This window comes from Rhinichthys klamathensis, unplaced genomic scaffold, assembly GCF_029890125.1.
Source record: "Rhinichthys klamathensis goyatoka isolate OS25496 unplaced genomic scaffold, OSU_Roscu_1.1 h1tg000181l_1, whole genome shotgun sequence".
Lineage (NCBI taxonomy): Eukaryota > Metazoa > Chordata > Actinopteri > Cypriniformes > Leuciscidae > Rhinichthys > Rhinichthys klamathensis.
This window is the reverse complement of record NW_026606709.1, coordinates 3641760-3667194: the sequence shown is the minus strand read 5'-3', so window position 1 is coordinate 3667194 and position 25435 is coordinate 3641760. Positions and strand designations below refer to the sequence as shown.

General features: G+C 36.9%; 1 protein-coding gene across 5 annotated transcripts in view; it reads right to left on the bottom strand.

The window, feature by feature from the left end:
• Positions 1–25435, bottom strand: part of srgap1a (SLIT-ROBO Rho GTPase activating protein 1a) — a 112762-nt gene that overhangs the window by 1394 nt on the left and 85933 nt on the right. The window contains exons 12-21 of one of the 5 annotated variants that reach the window (XM_056261300.1): positions 24380–24413; positions 22966–23026; positions 22195–22272; positions 21667–21801; positions 17515–17620; positions 17031–17255; positions 14878–14957; positions 8518–8698; positions 5134–5271; positions 894–1242 (exon numbers count right to left, since the gene is read on the bottom strand). In XM_056261300.1, coding sequence (XP_056117275.1) covers positions 894–1242; positions 5134–5271; positions 8518–8698; positions 14878–14957; positions 17031–17255; positions 17515–17620; positions 21667–21801; positions 22195–22272; positions 22966–23026; positions 24380–24413 — 1387 coding nt within the window. Of the gene's footprint in view, positions 1–829; positions 1246–5133; positions 5272–8517; positions 8699–14877; positions 14958–17030; positions 17256–17514; positions 17621–21666; positions 21802–22194; positions 22273–22965; positions 23027–24379; positions 24414–25435 lie in introns of all 5 variants that reach the window. The other 4 variants (XM_056261299.1, XM_056261298.1, XM_056261301.1 and 1 more) reach the window with 4 other exon arrangements.

The window sequence follows — 25435 nt, the reverse complement described above, 5'->3', positions numbered from 1 at the left end:
ATCACAATAGGTGAATTGTGGCAAGTTATTTTAACCTACTGACACCAAGATTCTGTAAATAAAGTGTATTAACAAACAAGGAAATATACAGTATTAGCCTAGATGTTCAGCCTCCAATGGGGGAGTCAAAAGACCTGTTTACACGTATTGAAATACGTTTTAGTCGATCGGATCACAAGTAGACGAGGGAGATACATTGGTGTTTTAATCCGTCTCTTTTGTCTCTTTTATTTCTTTGAGGGGAGGGTCTATGGGCAGGTAAAGGTATGAGCTTTCGATTAAATGGACGAAATAAGCGAAATATTACAAATGAACACGACCAGAAAACATACGGAGAGCAGCAGCTTTCGTTTCTGCTCGGATAGACACAAGAAATCAGGAATAGTCTTTCAAACAAAAAGTCCCTGTCATCCCAAAAATCCCATCTGTCTATTGCTCTTCCCACAATATTTACGCATTAAGCCAGTAGGCGGTCTTTTGTGGCTGTTCGAACGCATTCGACCACATAAGTGTTTACACAATGAAAACAATCCGGTCGAATGGGTTTTCGACTACCTGTAGAAGTGGTCGAAAATGGACAAGCTCAAAACATTTTAGACCCCGTTTACACCTGCATTTAGAGTTTTTCACTTGTGATCCGATTGACCAAAAACGCATTTTAATAACAGGTGTAAACAGGGCAAAAATGATTGAGAAGCATTGGCTCACAGCACATTTAAATTGGATTTTTTTCTCTGCTTCTGCTTCATAAATGAGGCCCAGTATGTGAGTGTGTGAATGTGTGTTGCAGATATGCATTAGTCATTAGTAACAGGAGGCAGTAACTGACTATGTTACAGGGCTGGGCCTGCTGCGCATGGTGTGAGGGGCGTCGTCGCTCGCCTCCCGCTGACCTGTGCGATGCTCTCTGGATCCAAGCTCTTGTACTGGCCTGAAGACGTGGACCTTCGGATGGGAGGGCTCTCCATCTTTTTTATGGACTCGTGCCGACTGATGTTGGTCAGGCTGCCGTGGCCGGTTCGTCTGCGTCTCTCTGGGCTGTCCATGGGCATGTGTCCCCTTCCTCTCAGCAGATCCCGCGGACTGTAGTGGCCCATCGCCGGGGATCCCAAATCTGGGGTGCCGTGACTACCATGGCTGCTATGGTTACCGTGGTGGCCCTGAGATGGGTGGAGCATGCAGTGGGCGTCAGTGGGGCGAGCTGGTGGCCTACGGGAAGGAGGGTCACTTCTCTTCCTGTGCCTGCTAAACAAAATGAAAGGAAAGATAACATTAAAGTGTGTAATAAATCGGTTTCCATACCAAGATGGCCTTTTAGCTTAAAAGGGGACCTACTATGCTCTTTTAAAAAGTCTAGCAAAATGTCCCCACATATTTGATATCATTGCAGCACCTCTCTTCCCAGTCTGTCTGTAACACACTGTTTAGTTCAGACACAGTTCTTACTGCATGGTTTTCCCCTGCATTGAAAATATTCTTTGAATAGACTTTGACCTGCCAAAGATTTATCTGATCATTTAATGTGACTATACCTGCTGTTCTGCAGTACTGGTACCCGGTGATAGCCGGCTGCTTTAAAATGCTCTTGTGAGTGTTTGTGTAAGCACTCTGTGAAGAGCGTCAAAAGTTTCTATTAACAACGTGTTTTTGCAGCGTTGAGCTTTACAGCCAGAGACGTATCTGTTGAGTGCATGAACGCAATGGCCAGTCAGATGTGTATTATGGCGCTTTTCCATTACCAGTACCAGCTCGACTCGACTCGGCTCGCTTTGGCTCGCCTCGGCTCGCTTTTCGCTCCGTTTTCCATTGCAGAAAGTACCGCCACAAATAGTACCCGGTCGTCATAGCGACGCCTTTCTTCCTCGTTGTCCCATCAAGCTCTCGCTGGATCCTCTCTTTGGCAACCAAACAAAGGAATGTCTGCACCTCCTCGTTTGACCACGGCGTATTCTTCCGAGTTGCCATAATAATAGTAGTAAGTTTAGTAACTATCTCTGGCCAAACTATTTAAAAATGGCGGGGTTATTCTGGATACTCCATCTGGCGCGTGCAATGATGACGCAGATTCTCTGTGACCAATCAGCAGTCGGCATTGTTTTCACGTCACATTTTAGTATCGCCTTAGCGAGCTCGCTTAACACGCTCAATACTGCTCAAAATGGCGGCGCTTTCATTATAATCAGTATAAATACGATGTCAATACGAGATTCATTGCACAGAGTAGGACAGCTTCATTGATTATAACGGGACTTTTCACAAGTGTGCAGCTTTGTGTACCTCACGTTGAACTGAAGTAATTGACAGCTTCAGAGATTACAATGGCAGCGATCTTTGCTCGCTTTCTGTACATAATATATATTTTTCATGTTGCTAACTACACATGGCAAATTTTCTGGATTGACAACCGTATTTAAATACACAAGTGGATCCGATTGACAATGATAACTATAGCACAGGACAGAACAAAACAATCTGATATTGTATGTCAAATGATCTATGCATGATCTGTTATGTGTAATGCCTGCGTTACTTTGTTGTATATTTTATTACTAACTTTTCAAATCAGTCACTTCTTACACATAAATTTACAGATTTTTAAATACAAAATAGTTCTAAGTACTTTGTTTTATGATATGTCATAAAAGTTCCTGTTATCCACCACCACCGAAGGCCATTTTGACCCAGGAAAAACCCTGTACTAATACAGAAAATAAGTTCCTTTGGAGTAGACTTTGTGCTTTATAACTTTGCAGACCTTTTTCAGCATCAAACAGCAACATTACATACTCAAGAAAGTTGAAAATGTAAAAAAGCATAATAGGACCCCTTTAATGTTTAGTGGTGGACATGGTTTGAACGCGTAGGCAGTTATCATATGCTGCATTTGTTGCAAGTGTTCGCTAACCTTCAGCGCTCATGCATAATTAGCATCAGTGTCAGAGGCATCTCCAGAGTATCTGTGGTAAGACTTACTCTGCATATTCATGACAAGAGGCCTGGCAGAAACCAGCTTGGCAGAAGTCATAATGATGTATGATGTCTGTGGATCTTACAGTATTAACTAAAAGCGCTTCTCAGAGAAGATGCCTGGTGTCAGGATTAAAATATTGATATTTTGGCTTTACAAACTTCCTTTGGTTCCCATATCAACAGTTTTTCCAGTTTTTAACTTTTTCAAAAGTTAATATTAGTGTTTATCAAGGAGACAACTCTGTCAATGAAGAGATTAAGAGAAAGAAAGCAAAGAAAATTTGATAATTATACTGGCAAAAATTTCATTAATGTAATGTGTCATTTCCAATCAAGCATGAAACTACTGTGAAATAATTATTAGTTAATTTGGCTTATTTAGAGCACACAATATGCTTACTTCGTTCTTTAGCAAGACTAAAGAATCTTCCAAAAACGTTGAAAACACAGATGCGTTTAGACATGGAAGATGTGGTGGAAAGTGTTACAAAATTGTTTTGGTAACTGAAATAAAGCTAAAATAAAATTTAAATATATGTAAGTAAATATATGTATATGTAAGAGTTTAACTTAAGATAGAAACGTTACTGAAATAAATATCTTTGAGTTAAAGTACTAAAATAACTCAAATAAAATACAAATAAATGAAAGCCAATTAATAATATGAACACAAACAAAAGTAATGACAAAAAGGACATAACAAAATTACAAAAACTAAGATTAAACTGAAAATATAAAAAAAAGCTAAATCAAAATATGAATAAATGCTATAATAGTACACAAATAACACTGGTGGAAATGACAGTTGAGGGGGAAAAAAGAATTATTGTCCTGTAATACAAGCATATCCACTAGTAAGTGTGAAGTGTGTATTAAGGACGAAAGTGTGCATAGTTGAAACAACCATAAATTATTTCAATTACTAAAATTGACTATTTTCTAGCACAACTGTTGACGTAATGAGCTCTCGTAATGTTCATAGAATCGTTTTGACAGTCTGTGATATATGGTAATCAGTATCAGTAATGAGATGCTAATCTGCGAGTTCATAAATGACTTAACTGTGCAGCTAAAAATGACCATATTAAGAAGAACTGAATTAATTTTGTATTCTGTTTTATCTAAAGCGTCAGTAGAGGTATTTGTCCAGCAGAGTGCGACCTGCACTGCACTAAAACAATGGGCGACGCAATGGAGCACTGCTGCATGAAATCAAAGAGTATCCAAAGAGAGTCAAGTCATGAAAACACAGAAATGAACTGCTGGTTTTTATTAGCCATCTAATACTGCTTTAGAACGACTAGAAATTATTCAAATTCATATTGAATGCCATTTAACATTTAAGTATCAGAGTACTTTCATTTCTACGACGCAGATGTCAGCTGCATGGGTCTGTTATCACATTGCAGTACACTAACATTCAACGCTTTTCCAGATTTCTGGCAAACTGGATGTAAATAAATACCGAGTTAATTTGTTTGAGCACCCGCCTCCTCTGCTAGGAATAGCGCTGACACATCAAAAAGAATATTTCTCGTTGGAGATCAACACTTTATAATTGATTGATTGCCATAATGTCATTGGGTTTACAGTTGCAGAGGAAGCTATCCTCAGTATGTTTGATAAATGCACTTATGAAAGGAGGAGAACATCTAAATAAAGACAAATGCACTGAAAGATTTAAGAGGCAGGAAACATAGCAGCACGACACAGAGGGATAGAGCAAATGAAAGTGGGGAGAGAGCAAATGAATACAAGACAAATCAACAGAATAAAAAACTGAACTGAAAAAAAAAACCCACACTGGAACTTCTGGGCATTTCTTTCTTCGTTCTCGTTACTTAAGGAGTATTTGATTGTTTGATGTTTGTCATTTAATTGGCTTACTGTAAAAACGGATCATTTGACTTAACTTAAAAAAAGTGAGGAAACCCGTTGTCTTAAAACTATTAAGTAAATAAACTTCATGCGTAATTTTTGATGCGTAATCAACTTTTTTCAATTACGCATTAAGTTTATTACTTAATAATTTTAAGGCACCGGGTTTCCAGACTTTTCTTTAAGTTAAGTCATCTGATCACTTTTTAAAGTGCTGTTGCCTTTTATTGAATACACTCAATGTCTTGAAGCAAGGGGAATTCTGGGAAGTTTTCGTTCACTCACCTGCTGATGTAGGCATCAGGTATTCTGCTGTCTGTTGGAGATCCAATGTCTCTAGTGGAGCATTTCTCCTCTCCTCCGTGTCCACTGCTGGCCTCGCTGTCTGCCTTCTGACTGAGTGTGTCAGAGAATGTGTCATCCCTGTCAAAACAGCACACAAGCAGTAAAAAAAAAAAAAAACATATTCACAAGCATTTAGCAGCATAGTTTAATATTTAAACCTCGGGTCTTGAGTGTCCCGGGACATCGTTCACTAACACCCTCCTCATTTATTTTTTAAAGTTAGAGATTTTTTACAACCATCTTAGTTTTCCTCAATCAATTCATTATAAACAATATAACAAGAAAATAATACAATTATAAAAGAATGCCTATTTTCCCATTCGTTGTTTGTAAAGGTTGTTAGCGACCCTGTACAATTTGAGTTGTGTGACAGTGTAAGTATATTTTTACTGCACAACAATAATTCCACAAGGTGGTCATGTCTGATACACAATGATGAAGTGACGTTTCACTCATAGTTACCGCAGGCAGAAAACAAAAGAATAGGAAGTATCATCAGCAAAACTTAAAATGGCTCAAGTGTCCTGAACGCATTCAAATATTAGAGTCACTTTCACTTGATGCATCTGTTGAAGCAGCTGTCAGCGATCAGAATTTTGATTTTAAAGATGTTTAAAATGATAGTTTGGAGAATATGTTCGAGATCGTGAATATGAGCCAGATGCTGAATGTAGTGGGAAATGAGCTCTGATGAGGACAGTGATGATGGTATAAAACATCTGCTCAAACTGAACCCTTCTAAGCTCCAAAAGGTAACAATAAATGCTTTATTTTATTCTTCTGTAATTGTTACTCTAATATCAGGAGGGTTTCATATTATTGCGACAGGTAGAGATCCATTCGTGTTAGATTTAGATCCGGGTCGCTAAAGACCCCAATATGTAATAATGATTGGCAAAACATTCATGCATTTAGGGGTTAAGCTCAAACTATTTCACGTCAGACAACAAAATGAGCTCCAAATACCAACAAAACACATTTACTCATTGGCTTGTATCACTGAGCTCATCCTAAAGAGCTCTGCACTCAATATTGCCCAATACACTTAATGTAGGCCGCAAAATAATGCGATTTTCTAAATAAATAAATAAATAAATAAATAAATATAGCAGCAAGGTTTGCTCTGCTTGTTTGTAGGGCTGCGCAATTTAGCCCAATATTGTGATTATATATCAATAGGACTATAAAATAATACTAATAATAATAATTATTATTATTATTAATAGTAGTAGAATATGCATTTACTGTTAACTGATACACATAAAAGATGTGATAAAAGATTTCACTCTGTAAAAGAACTGCATTATTTAAATTGCAGAAAGCCATATAGCAAATTGGTTATATTTCGACTTACTGTGCATCCATAATTGAACGTGACACTTTAAAGTTCAAACATTTTTGGTTTCTTCTTCGTTTGTCACAACCCTATCAAAATGCCACAGATGCTTCGGCAACATTTAAAACAATTAATCGCAAGGACATTTTTTCTGCTGCAAGGTAAAACATGACTATTTCATTTGCTTTCACTATTTATCCTGTTTACAATGCTTCCATGCTAACTTGCAATCTTGTAACATTGCCCTTTTTCAACACTTTCATGTGAAGGTCAAGCGATACGTGATGCTTGTGTTGAGTGGTGCGTTAAAGCCCTGACACGAGGCATGTAAAGCTCTAAAAGTCCCGTGTAAAATCACAGCTGTTGATGCGGCTTATTGGACAGTACATTAGGTCACATGTTTTTGAGCACCAAACAGACATTTCTATAAGCTAAGATGTGAATGCTCTCCATTGTACGCGTGCTACTGTGCTGATGTGTGTATGAACTGCCCAACTGACATCCTTACACTCTTTGCTCTTTTATTGGACTGAGGGACTGACTCTGCTGGTCTAGGGCCTCTTAAACTCCCTCGTTCCACCAGGCTGTAAATTCTCTCAGTGCCACGAGCCAAGAACACACATCAACAGAGGGTCATGATGTGAATTATTGATACACACACACAGTCGGCTGGTATGGGCTCTGTTGTTGGCGTCACTCAGCACTGTGCCCGATCCATTAGATTTGCCCCCTTTATGAGCCATAATCTGTTCAACAAGGCGCCAATAGTTGCCCAGGCAGAACAAGTTGTCATGACAATAAAGAGATTTACCCGAGGAAGATGGTCCAGAGCAGAGTGCAGCTATAAACTCAGATGTGGCTCATTTATGTTCAAAATCTAATGAGGTGCCTATCTAGACAGCATTTTAAGGCAACATTGGTACAATCCTTTCCAAGTAGGCAGCTGCCTTCTAAGTCTGTATCCCCTATGCCTACTTCCCTAACATAGTATGAATACAGTATGTCCAGATTGAAATATATATAGTATAACATTTTATTAATGGTTGAGAAGCAAGTTTTTCATCAAATGCAGTACCTACTCTGAAAATAAGTCTTTGAACAGAAGTCTAACTCTTGAGGAGAAGGTAATCCCAAAATGCATTAAAAAAAAAGTTGTGGACAAAAAAAATAATAATATTACGCTATACAAACAAGGGCTGGGGAAAATAACGTTAATTTTGGATATCAATATGAAATGTTTGATGCAATAAATTAATTTATTCCATTAAACTATTTTATTTAAAATATTATTATTAATATAAAATATTTTAAAATATATTATTTAAAATACTTTGTTGATTGTACAATTATATGTAAATGTATTTGTGATTACAAATTTTAACATGATTATGTTATTATTCATTGATATGTGATTAATCATGAAAATTTGTGCAATAATTAGTGCACAAATGTTTTTATTCTATTCACAGCCCTAATATATCATATTAAACGATATATAATATAAAACTACAACTTTTCCCATTACACATTTTCTCTTATCCTTGTTTTTATTATTATTAGATTTTCTAAAAAAATTTACATTTCTACAAACAAAACTAGATTTTATTTCAAATTTATGTTATATTTGGTTGATTTTATCCAATGTATAGAGTCGCAAAACGCATTTCATGGCGCATTTTACTGTGTATGGTTGTGTGTGTGACCAATAAAATTGCAATCTGAATTGAAATTATTATTGATTCAAATTATACTTATCTAATGCTGAAAGGACTGAATAGACTCACACTCCAAAAATAGTTACATCTGCAAAATATGTATGTGCTATGTATTTTTAAGATTTTAGATTATCATGCTGTTAGCAACATTGCAACATCAAACTCTGTTGAAGAACTTTTATTATTTATATTTTACATCCAACTATCCTTGAAATATGGATAATTATAGACAGTGGAGTTGTTTTATCACAGTAGAACAGAAGAGATACTCACATATCCTGCACAACAATGTACTGGTGAGGCACTAGGCCGTCTATGCCATTGTGTCGGCCCTCCCACCAGTCATCCGACGCTCTCTGGTACAGCAGCAGAGACGCACCCTTCTTAAAGGACAGCTCCCGTGCAGAGCGCCCCACATAATCAAATTTTGCGATGGCTTCAATGGGCTCCCCCTCTGTAGAGGAAAAAAGGCACAGCATGGTTAATTCAGTTAAGTTAGGAGAGAGGAAATAGATGTCAGTGACATCATCAGCAGTAGGTTTTCCATTGGAGAATTTCCAATCATAACTTCTGTGTGATCAATTAGCTCTTCCGCATGGGCAGCATCACCCGTTTCTACACTTTTGGCATATGCTACATGAAATGCCTAAAGGGAAAGAATATGGAGCCGTTTGAATGGCAGTTGGTGCTATTTACAGAAATAAGTCGAATGAAAACAGTGCACATGCCTCAACAATATCTGACTGTTCGTTAACATGTGAATGAGAGCATTTGAATGCATCAACGTTATAGGGTTTCTGACTAGTTGCTGTACATGCCTTTGCCCCCATGACTCCCTTTACGTAAGAGACACAGCAGGCTTCAATGGATGTGAAGTAGCTGCAGTTCTGGCAGAACGGGCTGTTCTCATCCTCAGGACAATCAGGCAATGTGGACCTTATCAACATCATCACAACACCTGCCAAATGAGTGCAACAACTTATACAAAACAGCACTGTGGTGCAGTGATGGTGATACCATGGTGCTTGAGCAAGGTACAAGAGATCATGCTAAATTATGTATTAAGTCACAGTTAAAGGGGAACGAGTTGTAAAATAAGAAAAAGAAAAAGAAGCTTTTTATATTTTAAAAATGGTTTATATCAATTTTAATAATTAAATAATATATATATGTATATATATTTTTTTTTTTTTGAAAAAACAAAAATGTAAATAATTTAATTAAAAAAATTGTCCATAATATTTCTATTAAGCAAAATGACCAATCAGCATCCATGCACTTGTGCATTTTATAACTGGATATAAACTGTAATACTGAATGAGGAAGGCCATATTCTTGTACAGTGGTATTTACATGTTAGTCCAATATATATTTATATAAAAAAAAAAAAACTATGGTTTACCTTCATGGTGTAATCCATCATAGTATTACCATTTTACCATGTCCATAAATGGTACTTTTTTGTGAAAACAAAAGTCTCATTAAAAAGTAAACCTGGTAAATCAATTTGTATTGTATGTAACTAAGTGCATATTGTGTTCACTGCATTTTGCATCAAAGTCAAGCATCAAAACTGTCAAAACTGTTGTTAAAAATGTAGTAATACTTGCTACAGTAATATTCCAAAAAGAAAACTCTGGAGAGAGGCACAAGCGTTGCCATTGCAATAAATAAAGACAGAAAAATGAGTGAAAACAATAACAAATCAGACAAATAGAATACACAATTAATCTAGGGAAGACCGTAAAAGCAATATAAAACCGGAGAGGCACGAGCTAAAAGAGGAAATGCTTTTTCATTCTCGACAGTCTGGAAATGACAATGAGTCAATAAGACGTGACGGGCGTGAGTTGACTGTGTGAATGAATAGGGCAGCTCTGAGAGCAGGCACCTTGTTAATAAAGAGGACGGGGTGGAGATCAATATGGCCATCAACTGTCCACACGTCCCTGTCTCTCCTCCATCTCTGCCTGACAGATTCAGAGTGTCCTTGCAATAGCCTGTTCATGTATCATAGTGCTGCTAGGACAGTGTTTGTGAAGACGGGCGGCAGACAGTAGGAAAGTTACCAAGATTATTAAAGAAAGCAAATCCATATATTCGACTAATTCATTTGTTTACCCGTGTCCAAAACCCCACTCACTAAATTACACAAAGGCACTTTGGAACTTTTAATTAATTCTGGTAGTCTGTATTAAAGAAGCTGTAACTCTTTTGTTATGGTACTATTTTTATTCACAGACATTGTTCCTGCAGCCGCTTGCTCTACCGTAGTTCATTGCACATTGTACCATATGGGCTTGTTTTTGTCCCAGAGGAGAGTTAACAACCCATGCTAGGTTTTCTGGCTTAATATACACTGCTCAAGCAGTAACTTACCCACCAGCACTCGCGGCTGCAAGCAGACCCAGGAGGAATAAAGGCTGACAGACTAGAAAACTGTTTGTAAGCTGCATTTCCTGTGTTTTTTAGTGGAGGCATGCTTGCAGACTGCACGGGTACTGCAATTTAGAAGAGAAAATGAGCTCACTGCAACATCACCGGCTAAGAAATGTTGTCTTGTAACAACGACGAAATGTTTAAAGGGTTTTCACATAAAAAACTGGCATTTTAAAGGGTAACTAAACCTTAAAACAACTTTTTTTAGTTAATGATATGTAAGACTGGGGCTTTATTAATGCTGTTTTATTCAAGCTAATTTTTTTTTACATTTGGGTATAAACTATAAAGTGTTTTAACAATATATGGTGTAAAAATATTACAGTGCTGCCCTCTTCAGGTTGAACGGTGGCTACTGCAGTTGAATTTTCCTATTGGAAGTTGTGGTGCCCTGTGATGTAAGCAGGCACCAGCTAACCACGCCCTTGCCTACAGAGAGACCCATCTCAGGTCCATCTCAGTTTTATGTAATTTATTATCACATATATAGTGTCACATGATCCTTCAAAAAATATGTAATTAGATGATTTGGTGCTCAAGAAACATTTCTTATCATCAATGTTGAAAACCGTTGTGCTGCATAATATTTTTGTGAAAAACTTGATACAAGATTATTTGATGAATATAAAGTTCTAAAGAACAGTATTTATTTGAAATATAAATCTTTAGTAACATTATAAATGTCTTTACTGACACTTTTGAGCAATTAAATGCACCCTTGCTGAATAAAATTATACATTTCTTCTTTATAAAATATCTTACAGACCCCAAACATTTGAACAACAATAATATAATGTGTATATGTATATAGATTTCTTATTGTGTGTGTGTGTATAATATGTATAGGTTATACTTTATTTCAATGGTCCACTTTAGACATTCTACAAACTAAAAGTTACTTACAGATTTACTAACTTTGCAACTCTCATTAGAGTATTAGTAGACTGTTAGGTTAGGGTTCGGGTTAGTAGAGTAAGTTGACATGTAGTTGCAAAAGTTACTTATAGTCAGTAGAATGTGTGTTGGGGAGCATCAAAATAAAGTGTTAGCCGATATTAAGCAGACCGTCTACTAATACCCTAAATGAGAGTTAAATGACATGTAGTGGCAAAGTTACAGTACTTATATGTAATTGAATGTTTAAAGTGGACCATCAAATTTAAGTGTTTTATTATTTTTATTATTATGAGTCATTTTTTAATCAATGTTGACTTTTAGATATATCAGATATATCACACAAACCAACATTTCCAAAACGCCCAATCTTCTCATTCAACACCGGTTTCTCACAGATGCTGAGATTTGTCTTTTTCTTCCCAAGAGTGCATTATGTCTGCTTATTCCAGTTCACTTGAATGAATAAATGGCTCTAAAGGCATAGCAGGGGTCCCATCACTCGATAAAGTGGTTTTCCAGACGGGCCCTGAGACCAGACGACCCCCTTTAGATGCAGTGATTGAGGACAGATGCTCGACTGGTCACAAGTTTGAGCGGGCTGATATAGTTATACTCTAACAGTCTAGGCATCGGTTCCTCAGGATGGTCTCTATAATAATGCCAGCTGACAAACTCCCATGAAAAAGGCTTTTTCGAGAGAAGATTTAGAAGGATAACATAACCCAAATCGCTTATTATGAAACAAGACAAAACACACAAGCTACCCATAATTGAGATCGGACATAAGCAATATTCGTAGTCCAAAAAAAGGAGAATAACAATTCCTCTACTCGGAAGAACCTCCTCGTCCTCAATACATTCATCAGGAAAACATTTGGAGCAAAACCGTGGAAGCTGAGAGCAATTTTACAATCTTCAGGTCAGTTATGATTTGGCCTGACATTGATATCCGACATCTGCGTTAGTTAATGGAAACCCTGACATACGTGAAGTATCAGGTTTCTCAGTTCAATGTGACAGATTCATGAAATTTAAACAGACAGTGAGATGGGAACAGTCGAAACTAATCTTCAGCATGTAGATGCCCATGTCTAGATGTCCAATAGTGATTTAGGAAAATAAATTACACAATTTTGTGTAATATCCTTCAATAAATTCAATCTGAAAAGAACTGAACATTATTCAGTTATGGGTTCTGTTTATACTCGGGTGGATATGAGATCTGTCTGTTCGGCTCAGTTTAGAGATTGGACGAATGATGGCGGCAGAGTTGGACACGAGTCTCGGTTCATATAAACACTTGTCAAGTGAGGCAGGTTATACGTGACAAAAACGTGTGTGTGGCTGTGGTTTTGTAGGTGGGTGTTTTATGCAGGTATTAGGGGTTTCTCCTGCAATATAAGTCTTTTTGTCAGTTTTATCACAAATCTCAAGTTTAAACTCTTACAAAAGTAATAGAATACATTGTCTATTCAAGCCCCATGATTTAAAGTATCTTTCATGTTTGTAGCACAAACGGTTAAGGACAAATTATGCGTCTTAGGCTACATTCACACTGCGAGCCTTAGAGCTCAATTCCGATTTATTGCTTAGATACGTTTTTTTTTGTATAGCTGTTCACATTATTGTTTTAAATGTGACCAATATCAGATTCCAGTGTGTAAAGATCATTTATGATACGAGCCCACATGTTTTGCTTGTATATTTGTCAATGTAATATTTAAGTTCTAACACATAACTGTCTTTCCACTGACACCTTTCGCGATGGTCTTGATAATTTTGGGTATGTAAAATCTTTGAAGTCACTCCCATGAACACAGAATGGTGGCGAATACTGCTTTAGAGTGATGTTAAAGTCTTATGAATTCCGATATGACTGTTCAGACTGAAGTCGTATTGCAAAACATCTGACCTGTATCAGATTTAGAACCACATATGGAAGTGGCACAAATCGGAATTGAAAAGATTTGATTCCATGTGGTTTGTGCTGTTCACACTGAGTCACATGAGCAACAAAATCAGAATTGGGCCACATTTACCTGCAGTCTGAACATAGCCTTAGTTTAATGTTTAATATTTATGGTTAGGGGTTTGTTTAAATCCCTAATTTTAAGAATAACACTATAATACTTTTGCCTTATCCAAATAATTAAATCCCATTTGAGTACATACAGGGAGAGTTTACTCCCATTTGTTTTTATGATCCAAAAATAAAGGTAGACTTCAAAGCAATCTAACAAAATTAATGTGTATTTGGTGTTATGGTACAGTACTACCATTTATCTGACTCTCTGCTTAAGGCCCTTAGACGCTAAACAATACGATAAACGTGGCTTTTGTCTGTCCTAGAAATCATAGATCTGGAAAAAGCAGACATCCCACTTCTCTTACCAAAGAACGCACAAGAAAACAAGCATTGTTCAGGTACAGACAGAGAGAGAGACAGGAAATGTGTCTATTTTCAGTAAGGTAACATACAGGTCAGCAGCAACATTTTCCTTTCGGTTCTTTTGAAATACTGGACAGAAGACAAAAACAAACCACTTGATTGGAGTTTTCAGTCTGAAACTTGGAGTTTGTTTCTCAGATTACATATGGGAATTGATCATGTGTCATCAATGGGCCAAGCATCTGGTATCAGTTGAGCTTTGGGAACTTCTAGAGAACTTTTTCTATAATAAAACTACATGCAACTACATACAGAACTCAAGTTTGAGCCAGACTGGTAAGGACTTTACATGTTTTTTTAATGAAAGTAGCCTTACAGTCGTGATAGACTGATCTATTGTGCCCTGCAGTATTGGAAAGCATTTATCAAGCTTGATTAAAACCCCCTTCTTTGTTTACGGATGCTTCTCCCTTCCCAAAGGATTAGAAAACAAAAAGAAGGACCAAATAGTTGGACGTAGTTCTCCACTCTCTAATCAGTTAATTTAGAGCTGTGAAAAGTGATTACCCAGAGGTCAGTGCACACAGGGATTAACCCTTGACAGGCCATGCCAGAAAAAGTCATGAAGTAAAATCAATCCAGAGGCTTGATGGACATTGGCTGAAGCCATTCTGAGACAATGGGAATAATGACAAGTATGGAACCACTCGTTATACATAAATCATGTAACAGGTTTTTACTTGCACATACGATTTAATTTGAATTCAAATAACGCATGTGTTTTACCATTACCAGTTAACGTTAGTAATATACACCTCATTTTACTTTATTTTTTATTTGAAGGCCCCTTGTGGCTACGCTATTGCTGTACATACCACTACAGGGTGTGGTAAACAAAATAAACATACCATCCTCACTGGTGTGGGTCTCAATTCCTCCATCATGATCAACCTCCTCAAGAGCTCCATGTTCACTGTATGGACTTTCACTGCAGAAAAAAGAGGAAATAAATCAAGACGAATAATTAAATATAGGTTATATGAAAATTATATTTTTAAATACTTAGATTGTGGCATTTACAGCATCTATAAACTCAATATTTAAGGACAGAATAACAAAATTTTGGCGCTGTTTTTGAAATAACTAAACACAGTTTCATTGCCACATTCATCTCTCTCTCCCTCCCTCCTTCCTTCTCTCTCTCTCGATAATTAATTCAAATAAATGCTATAATTCATTCAAGTCAAATAAACGTAATCTTACCACACTACTTGATCTGTGTCTGATTCAAAGCAGCCAGAATGCTAGATCTAACAAGCAGTAACTTACTAAAATAACCGTCATTTTTACCCTTCCAGTCAAATATTGCACTGCAAACTTCAATGACAGCTTTAAAATGTCAATGCTGGCAAATGGGTGGGATAATCCACAGCTAGCTGTGCATTAAACTGAATGCACTTTACATATATAGTTTTGAAAATGATGTAGTGACATTTCTTGGTGTTTTCAACATTGATAATAATAAGAAAAGCTTTTTGAGCACCAAATCAGCCTATTAGAATGATTTCTGAAGGATCATGTGACACTGAAGACTGGAGTAACATTGCTGAAGATTCAGCTTTGCCATCACAGGAATAAATTACATTTTAGAAAACAGTTATTTTATATAGTAATAATATTTCACAATATTAATGTTTTCATTGTATTTTTAAATGCAGCCTTGGTAAGCATAAGAACTTTCAAAAACATTGTAAAAAATTTTAACGACCCCAAACCTTTGAACGGTAGTGTATGTATACTTCCTTACATAAGTAAATGCATGCACAGGGAGACAAAGAGTTAAGTCACAGCCAGAGTAAAACTCACCATTGAGCAAAAACTACAGAGGCTGTCATTAGTATTCAGGAGGAGTTGGGCAGGGTGATTGGGATTCTGTCACACTACCAAAGGGGAAAATACGAGAACCGGCTTCGGCGAGTTTAAGGATGTAATTATTTGAAGTGCTCAAGTACAGATTCTTGCAGTGGCAGGTGATTTGCTTCAGTTTGGGGGATGAAGACTTGTGGGAGTTGGGCCGCTCTCTTTGAGACAACAAAATCACTAGCCAACACATACACACAGCTGTGGAGTTGGCGGAAAATGTCTCTTTCCTCTTCTCATCCATGGGTATTTCGGAGAGAAATGAGCGTTGGTTTGGCCGGCAATCTTTTCTTACCTTGATGGCTGCAATTATCAAGATGGTTTCATTCTGTCTCATCTAGTTAAAGGTCTCCAAACCCTTCGGCCTCTAAAAAATGTCCTACCTCGACTAAAGAGTTCACAATATCTGCACGACATCATTTCAAATAATTACCCACACTGAATCCAAACACAGCTTAGATGCAGCTGGTCCCGTCACTCTTTAGATCCAGGCACACATACCTGTGATATTAAGTGCATTTTGAATACAAACTTTTGGCCTAGGGCCTGGTATATCCTCACAGAGAAAGAATGAGAAATACGAGGCCATTTTATAACACAAATTTCTGCTGATTCACAGTTTGAAAGAAAATAACCATCACACATAATCCACAAAAAAAGAAAAGAAAAAAAGTTTCTTTAAAGGGATAATTCACCTCCAGAAATTTATTGAAATTCACCCTTATGTCATTCCAAACCTGTATGACTCTTTTTTTTAACCTGTATTACCTTCTTCCAAATCTTTTGTAAGGATTTATCCTCCTTTCCTGGATCAACAAGACCTGCTCTTCAAAACAAAGCGGTCACACCCTAAAACTGTGCTAACAAATTAAGTGACTCACTATAGCACTGAAACTTTTTATTTTATTAAAACAAACTTTTTCACTGTCACGCCATAAATGTCCGGATACCACCACTAAAATAGTACAGAAAAATGAAATATTCAAACACAAGCACAAATACTGACTTTAACAAGATTCTCATCTCTCAGGTTGAGCAACGCCTGAACATCTATCTTACAAACACCTACCTAGACGCAGTTACCCAGATAGTTATCAATAAATTATTAAAAACAGCATCACCATCTCATCGCACCACTCACCAATAATCTCCGCCTGCCATACACTTCTCATACAGGGGGCCGTCAAGCTCCTTTGAATCAGGAAAGATGGTCTCGTGGTGGATGATGATGGTTTTGATGACCTCATTGACATGGGCCTGGCAGGAGACCTGGTCCTGAGTTTCTGGAGTGGGCATGAGGGTGGGGCCAAAGCAGATGGCCAGATTATAGGGGTCCATCATGTTTTCATCACTGTACTGGGACAAGCTGCAGGGAATACGAACAAGCTATTAGGCAACTAGCAAAAAAAGCAAGATGGTTCTGGTTTGGCTCTTAATCAGATAGTCAAGTTCGAGTCTGGTCTGAGAATTTCTATGATATGGATCTAGGAATGATTTTGGATCAAAAAGTGATATTCATTTACAATCAAGTAGAGTATTATATCATCAACACTTATTTCAGACGCATGCATGTTATTTGCATGTTTAAAACTTACTGTGTGTTTGTGTGAGACATTCAGACTTACTGGTTGAGGAAGGCGAACAGATATCGCATGACAACGAGCACTGATCTGGGTGAAGTCAGAAGGATCTTGCGAATATACAGCGCTCTCTCATACAGATTCTCAATTCCTACAAGAGAAAGAGAGAGAATAAGAGTAAAAATCAAGAAATCAAGCAAAAATCAAAGAGCAACACAATTATCTATTTATATATAATGTTTGAAAGAAAAGAAAATCTGACATACATTATCAGAATTCAGAAAGAGAAATTTTAAAAACTACTAAAACGCCTAAACTTTCAGTATACACGTACTAACACTTCCTTCACAAACCTAGAAGCAATTGCCCAGACAGTTATTAATAAATAATTCAAAACAACATCTTCTCATCCTACCACTCACCAATAGTCTCTCTCTCTCTCTCTCTCTCTCTCTCTAAACATACATACATAAATTATTACACACCTCATTAAGTTGAACATGACACATGAAAATCGCAAAATTTGCATAGACTGCATTCACGTTTTTGCAAGTAGAGACAACGTAGGAGTCCTGAACAAATGGCTTGTCCTGCCATGACATTCAGAAATGATTATTCAGGGTCGCCTTTGTCATCCACGCCACTTAGCAGCCTTGAGTATCTAATGACATGCTTCCATCTGAACATGCTAATTCACAGATAAACACATCATTGCAGCTCTATTCATAGAGTTACAAGGCTGAGCTCATTATGCGTGGCGGAAAAAAACATTAAACAGTGTTCATTCGCACAAAGTTAAACTGGCCAATCTTATGTTTCAAACGGACATTTCCAATAGCCAACTATCACTGCAAAACAAATGCCTTATTTTCGATTTGCATTGTTGTTAAAATTAAAAATATTTTTTGGTAATTGAAAAAAAAAAAGCTGAAATAAATGATTAAAAACATGAAAAACATGACATGGACATGACAGATACAGGTAGTGTATCTGCCACACACTCATTGCTTCAGTGTTTTAACAAGTGCTCTGTCAAAGAAGAGCGAATATTAAACAAAAATGAGGCGATTCATTTAAACTCACCCTGCAACTAAAAAAAGCTGATTAACAGAGCATTAAAGGAGGTAAAGTTTCAAAACTATTTAAGTCTTCATTTTAAGGAGCTTAAAGATTAATCCAGAAGACTGGCATCGCAGAAACGTGTGAGTATTCCTGCAGCAACTGGGTTTTTTCCTTAGAGTCTTTATAGCTCACTTCCTGTCCCTTCTGGAATTCCCTTAAGCATCTTTGCCGTCTCCTTAGTAATGCGCTCTCAGGCTGTGTTTGAAATCTCATTCTAGTACCTAGCTTTAACCAAAACTAAATTTTTCAAACTACATACTATTTATGCTATATGCAGAATGTCAACTGTGCAGAGTATGCAAATTTCTGTTATGCACAAAATATGCAAATAACTACAAGTAAACACGTGCAGAAGGCAACAGTCAAAATACCATTAATTTTCTCCAGGGGAATTGATTTTTAACTTACAGACCTTAAAAGACAGACCTATGTGAGCTATGAGGTTGTTAAATCGATGATATATGCTTTTGTTGAAGCCATCAGACCGCATCATTTCAACTTATACTTGCATGTAACAGTGGAATTATATTATTGTATATGCATGTTTTTTCTATAAACAAAATATGTTTGCTCGATGCATAATAAACATCTTCAATCAAGAGTTTTATATTTATTCATTTTTATTTTTATTATATCATTTGCAATGCTTCATTGGATTAGTTCTTACTCTCATTAAAACCGTTAAGTGTACAGTCTTGTACCTTTATCTTTTTGTCCGATTTTCAAATACTTTTTTTGCTTCAAAATCAAAGTTTATAATGTTGCGATTCACCTTGTAGCTGGTTGGTTGGTTCATGGCTTATAACTCTTAAAATGGAGACTATTTTAAAATATTGAGAATCAAGGCTACTGAAAAAGAGGGCGGGAACTGTTGGAATCTATACAACACAGTACACTATCCCACAATGCAATGCATTTCTAGTATGATGACTGAACCAGAAGCAATATCAGCTGTAATCTTTTAACATTTTCCTGATCTCCTTCTAATTTTACTTTTTGCTCTGACTGCCAAAACAATTCCACTTATTATCTTATTATGTTGCCTGTTATCATGCATATTACTAGGATGTTGGCTGTTTATTAGAACTTATAAAGCACATATTAATGCCTTATTCTGCATGACCTTATTCTACATTCCTAATCCTACCCAATACCTAAATGTAACAACTAGCTTACTAACTATTAATAAGCAGGAATTAAGAGTTTGAGGCAAAAGTCGTAGTTAATAGTTAGTTAATAATGAGGAATGGACCCTAATCTAAAGTGTAACCAAATATGTTTTTAAAAAGTCGACACTAGATGTGACTCAATTTAAACAATTACTTCAGCATACAATTATTTGAAATGTTTGCATACTGTTGCAAATACCATAAAAAAAAAAAAAAAAAAAAGAAGTGTATCCTGCACAGTATGCCATATGCCACTAGCTCATTCCAAACATAGCTTCAGATCAACAACTACATCTTGACCACATCGGATCCCATGTGGTGGCTGTGAGACACATAAGCAGCACTTATAAAAGCAAAACCGGCCTCTGTAGAACATATTTAAAAACTGATGTGATCTGCTCTCATCCATTGCTACTTCAGCACACACACAGATCCCCGATTCATCCTCTGACAGCAGCTTAAAATAACCCCGTCACCATTAGGGGAAAAGACCTGGGCTTTTGGGAATATACTACTCGTGTTATCTGCCGTACTTGAGGACTAAACAGGGTTTCCAACATGGATCCTGAGCAAAAGAAGCAATTTAAAGAACTGTCAAGCCTCACGACAGACAAGGCACATGTCTCCAGCTACACAACATGAACTGATCTCCAACAGTGCAGTGAACGAACAACTCTAAACGTCTATATATAGATCTGCCAGGGACAGAGAACAGGAGAGGCCATGTGTGTTCGAGGGTGTGTGTGGTATGCTGGGAGGGGGTAAGTCGTGTGTAAATGTAAACAGCAGGGAATCCCCATTAGTCACACTACGGAGTGTCACAGGCACAAGACCGCTGTTGGTCGACTATGTATGAACACACGCCTTGACATTCCTCCACACGTACAGACAAACAAAAACCCACCCAACCCACACATGCAAACTCACAGCACCTTATTATAGCTTTTCACAAATTTTGATATGAGAACAAATATTTAAAAATGGTGGGTCATATATAGCTATAAGTATAAGCTATAAGATATTTTTATGCTAAAACTTTTTTGCATGTCAAAATAATATTTCTACATGGCAGGGAAATGTCAAAGTGAATTTATCCAGGTTTAAAAATGCTTATGTATGCAAGGAAATCCTAATAGCATAAAACCATTTGAATTATTTAGCTAAATATTAATCCATGAATTATTAAATGATTGATTTTTCCCAAAATTGTATCTGTGGGCTAAAGTTCGTCAGATGCTTCAGGGTAAACTGTGCCAGTGGAATTAACTCATACAAAATGGTTTTGAATGTATTTTTAATGGAAATTGCACTGATCTGGTTTAAAACATATTTTAATTAAATAATTTAAATACAAAAATCAATTGTTCATTACTCAAATGCACATCGCCCATATATTTTCCTTTGATAAGAGGACAGCTTGGTATCAAAAGTGGCACAGCTTACCCCACTCATAATTGATTCGAGCTGTGGATAACAAACATCCCATTAACCCAAATGAAAGGATTGGGCATCACGGTGTCATTCTACATTCATTCAGTGCAATCTAGCGTCATCTGTGATGATGATAAAGCACACATTCTGAGTTCTTTCAAACACACACAACGTTGCATTCATGCCAGTTGAAGGACCAACTGAAGCTCTAATGTGTCATGCCGTGGTGGAACACACACTGCGCTGTAATGGAGGGTACGTAAGGCTGTTAGCGTTAGCCTGAGGCGCAGGACGTCTTGTCATACAGTGAATAAAGTCACTGTGCCACTGTTGGGGGCAAATGACTAAGATCTCTTCATCTGTGTGTACACGATAACAGTTCAAAGCACTGTTAATTCACACTGAGAATCAATGACAGATTTACAGATGCAGGTCAATAGAAAGCAAAAAGAAAAAGAAAAAAAGAGCCACTTACTGACACAGGAGATTAGATCATTGAATCGTTCCTTTGGAAACAGAGGGTTCTCCAAACCTCGAAAGTAGAGTTTCAAAACACCCGCAACAGAGTTTATATCGTGGTTGTTCTCTTCATCTGTCAGAGGATCGTTACCTAAAAGACATATTATGCATCAAATCTGCGGTTTATATTTACATTATTTTTTTTATCTAAAACATACAAATGAGAGAATTAAACACACCCACAAAATAATTTTTAATACTGGTAAACAAAACATCAGCATTTGCTGAAAACACAACTTAGAAATTAAGGTAAATAACTTTAGCTTCTCTTTACATGCAAGAAATATTTAAATGGATCTATATAAATAACAAGATAAACATCAAGAATATGTTTTGCCAAAAACACTATAGTCAAGGTCCTTAAATCATATGAATTTACTTCATAGCTCACATGACCAATGAAGACATAAGAGATTCATTATTATTCAGCAGGGACAGCACTTTCAGAGCTATATAGAAACCTGAACTCTGTTACCACACACACCTCTCTCAAACGAGTTCTTGATATCATTGACTTCAACTTGAGATCCAGACACTCGGAATATTCCTTGATGTTGGAGGCCTAAAAAAATAAAGAGAGAAACTGAAATAAGTGTCTTCCCATGTTCATTTAAATCCATTGGAAATAAAGGCTGGTCCATAGTAACCACGGTCAAATCCCAACCTCAAAAGCTAAGCCCTGTGCTTTAGAAAAGTTCCCTTTTTCTAATTAAAGATAATGAATGAAGGAGAGAGACTGCAATCAACTTCTACAAAAACATCCGTCAGTCCGGATTAGCTTTTAAATGGAAAGCTTGGATGAGGGTCAGAAAAGATTAATTAAAAATGTCTCTATAGTTCCAGCTAGACGGCCACACACAGACAGCTTTCAGCTCTTACAATAGAAGCACAAGATATATGACTGTGTTCGCACAGTTAATACAAGCATATATGATAAAGACCTCTTTGGACTGAACGTCCTCTGACATTGACAGGAAAGCACAACAGTAAACTTACGATAGATCTGAAACAAGTTTGTGCATGGCCTACACTGGAATATGACGGATTTGGAACAACCCACTCTAAAACTTACTGAATCAATCCCAAACTTCAGATAACCAATGACAGCACAGGTAGCAGTTAGGTAGCAAGTTTAAAGATAGTAGCATAACTGATGAACAATTTCTTTGGGCTTTTCTGTTGCACTGACAATGGTGGGCCATTCTAAGGAATTATTGTATGGTTTGAGTTGCAAGACATTTGCAATATAACTTACCATATAGGTTGATGAATCGAATAGAGCTCTCAACAACTCGAGGTATTGCTTGTCCAGAGTCCTTAAAACAAGACAAACATGGGCATTAACTCAGGATATGGGCCAAGCAATCAGTCTAGCTCTAAATCAACTGAAAATATACCACACACCATGTATCATTCATGTCAGAGATGATAAGATAATCCTTCTTGACTCCTACAGACTCTTTTTAAAGAGCACACCTAAGATTTCGGGCTTTAACCCATCCAAGACAGGAAACAAAATGACAACTAAGATCTACATGCTAACATGGTTTTTTTAACATGAATGGAGCAAATGCCACCGGTGGAAAACTCGAAATGGTTTAGTGAATCCAGCTATTTGATTCTAGTGTGCGGGCTGCTTGTTGTGTGGGGTTAGAGCTGTTTGTTCAGTGTCCGGCTACACTCTATCTTAGAAGCTTTTAAAAATGCTGTTATCTGCTTTTAACCCAGGGAATACGTGCCAAGTCCGAACACTGTGCCAGTGCCAGGAACTGAAACAGACCTCACTGGCTACATTTCCCAGCTATGATCATTGCAATAAGGTGAAAACAAAATGTGCTGCTGTGAACATGTTTAAATATTAATATTGTACATCTGCAACGAATCATAAATCATAATTGAAACAGAGGTGGTAAAGTTATGAATGCTGGGAACTGCACTTTGCTGTGCAACACTTTCACTTCATAAGCAAAAGACAGAATAATTCAAATAATGATGGGATATAAAAAATGTTGTGCAATAATTAAAAGTATTGTAAGTATTATAAGTATTGTAGGATTTATATATTCAAATCTTATGCAGATTGATTTATAATCTTAATACTAGAAATTATTTTTAGTCAGTGTAAAGAACTCTAAATTTCTACAGTGCATGAAATGTGCTATACATAAACTACACTGTATTATTATTATTATTTTGTGAAAAGCTTTAAAATTGTGGGATATTTCTCAATTAAAATCATAATTGTGTGCATTACGGTCACTGAAGCCAAGAAGGATGAACTCTTGTCAAGCACATGGACACATTTACTTTGGGGTCCAAAAATCGGAGACCACTAGTAAAAATGCTTCTATCATGCGTATTGATAATTTAATACAACATTTTCCCTTACAAATTATATTATCAACATAACCATTTGACTAAAAAGTTTAATAAAATGAAATTCGTAGACAAATATTCCTATTCATTTCAATGTATAACTTTTCTCAGTTTCCTTGTTTTCCGTTTTAAATAGAAATCCCAGAATCAGTGTGGTCTCGGATATTCAGACGCCACTGTACATGGTTCACAGCTCCTTAGGATTAAGCAGAGGTGACTGGAAGTTGAACTACTGGAAGCTTAGACAGACATGAAGCAATGAGCTAATCAGGACAAGCCGACTGTTTCTGTACCTGGTGCCTTGTGTGTGAGTTCCGTCGTCCACGACTATTAGAGAAGGACAGCAGAACGACAGGACAGAGAGCCAGAGAGTGAGAGAGCAGAAAAAACAGAGAAAGAGGCGATCCCCAGGTTATTTGGTCCCAGCACTACAAGCCACCAATAACAGCCTACAAAAATCATTATTAGTCACCCAATTACACCATGAGCTCCAGCCTCACAGAGAGAAAGAGGGGATGTGCTGACGCAACATTGAATCCTACTGTCAAATAACTTTCATCATCAAGTTTTTACCCCGAAATTCTTTACTAGTCATAATTTACTCTCCCTTATGTCATTCCAAAACTTTTTGACTCTTTTTTCACGGAACACAAGAAAATAAACAAATAAAGGTCACTCTGTTGTTCTCCATTCATCAAAAGTGAATAGAGTCAGATGTTCTCAAACTTAAAAAATGATGCACCCTAAAAGTGGCCAATATGACCACAAGTCATTCGACAGCTTGATGTGTGGAACGGTTATATGAAAAATAATATTTAAGTCAATGTCATTGGTTCTCATCTTTCATAACTTCTAGATTTGCCAAGTTTAAAACTGCAGAGGAATGATTTTCAATGAATAATGACTTTTAAAGCTATTGTATAGGTAAGTCCCAATTCATGTACTTATGAACTATGCTGTTTTGTAGTATAAACAGTGTGAGTAGTGTGTTTACACTGAAAATTCCAAAAATAGTGCATTTGATTACATTTACGTACGTAGTGCATAGTAAAGTGCACAACATATGGCTTCAAAAGTCTTAGAATATAGTGCCTAATGACCATTTTTAACGCACTTTGCATCTTTTAACAACATACATCTTTAGCATTCACTTTCCCTGCATGGAAAAAGAGCAGAATGATCATTCTAGAACATTTCAGAATATTATTTTGTCTTCCACAGAAGAGAAAAACTTTGGTTCGGAATGGCACAAGACAGGGAATTCTGAATCCCCATCCCCCCCTTTTTTTAGGTGAACTATCCCTTTAAGAGGCTTTCATGCTGCCCTGAAGCAACTGGGTGAATGTTGA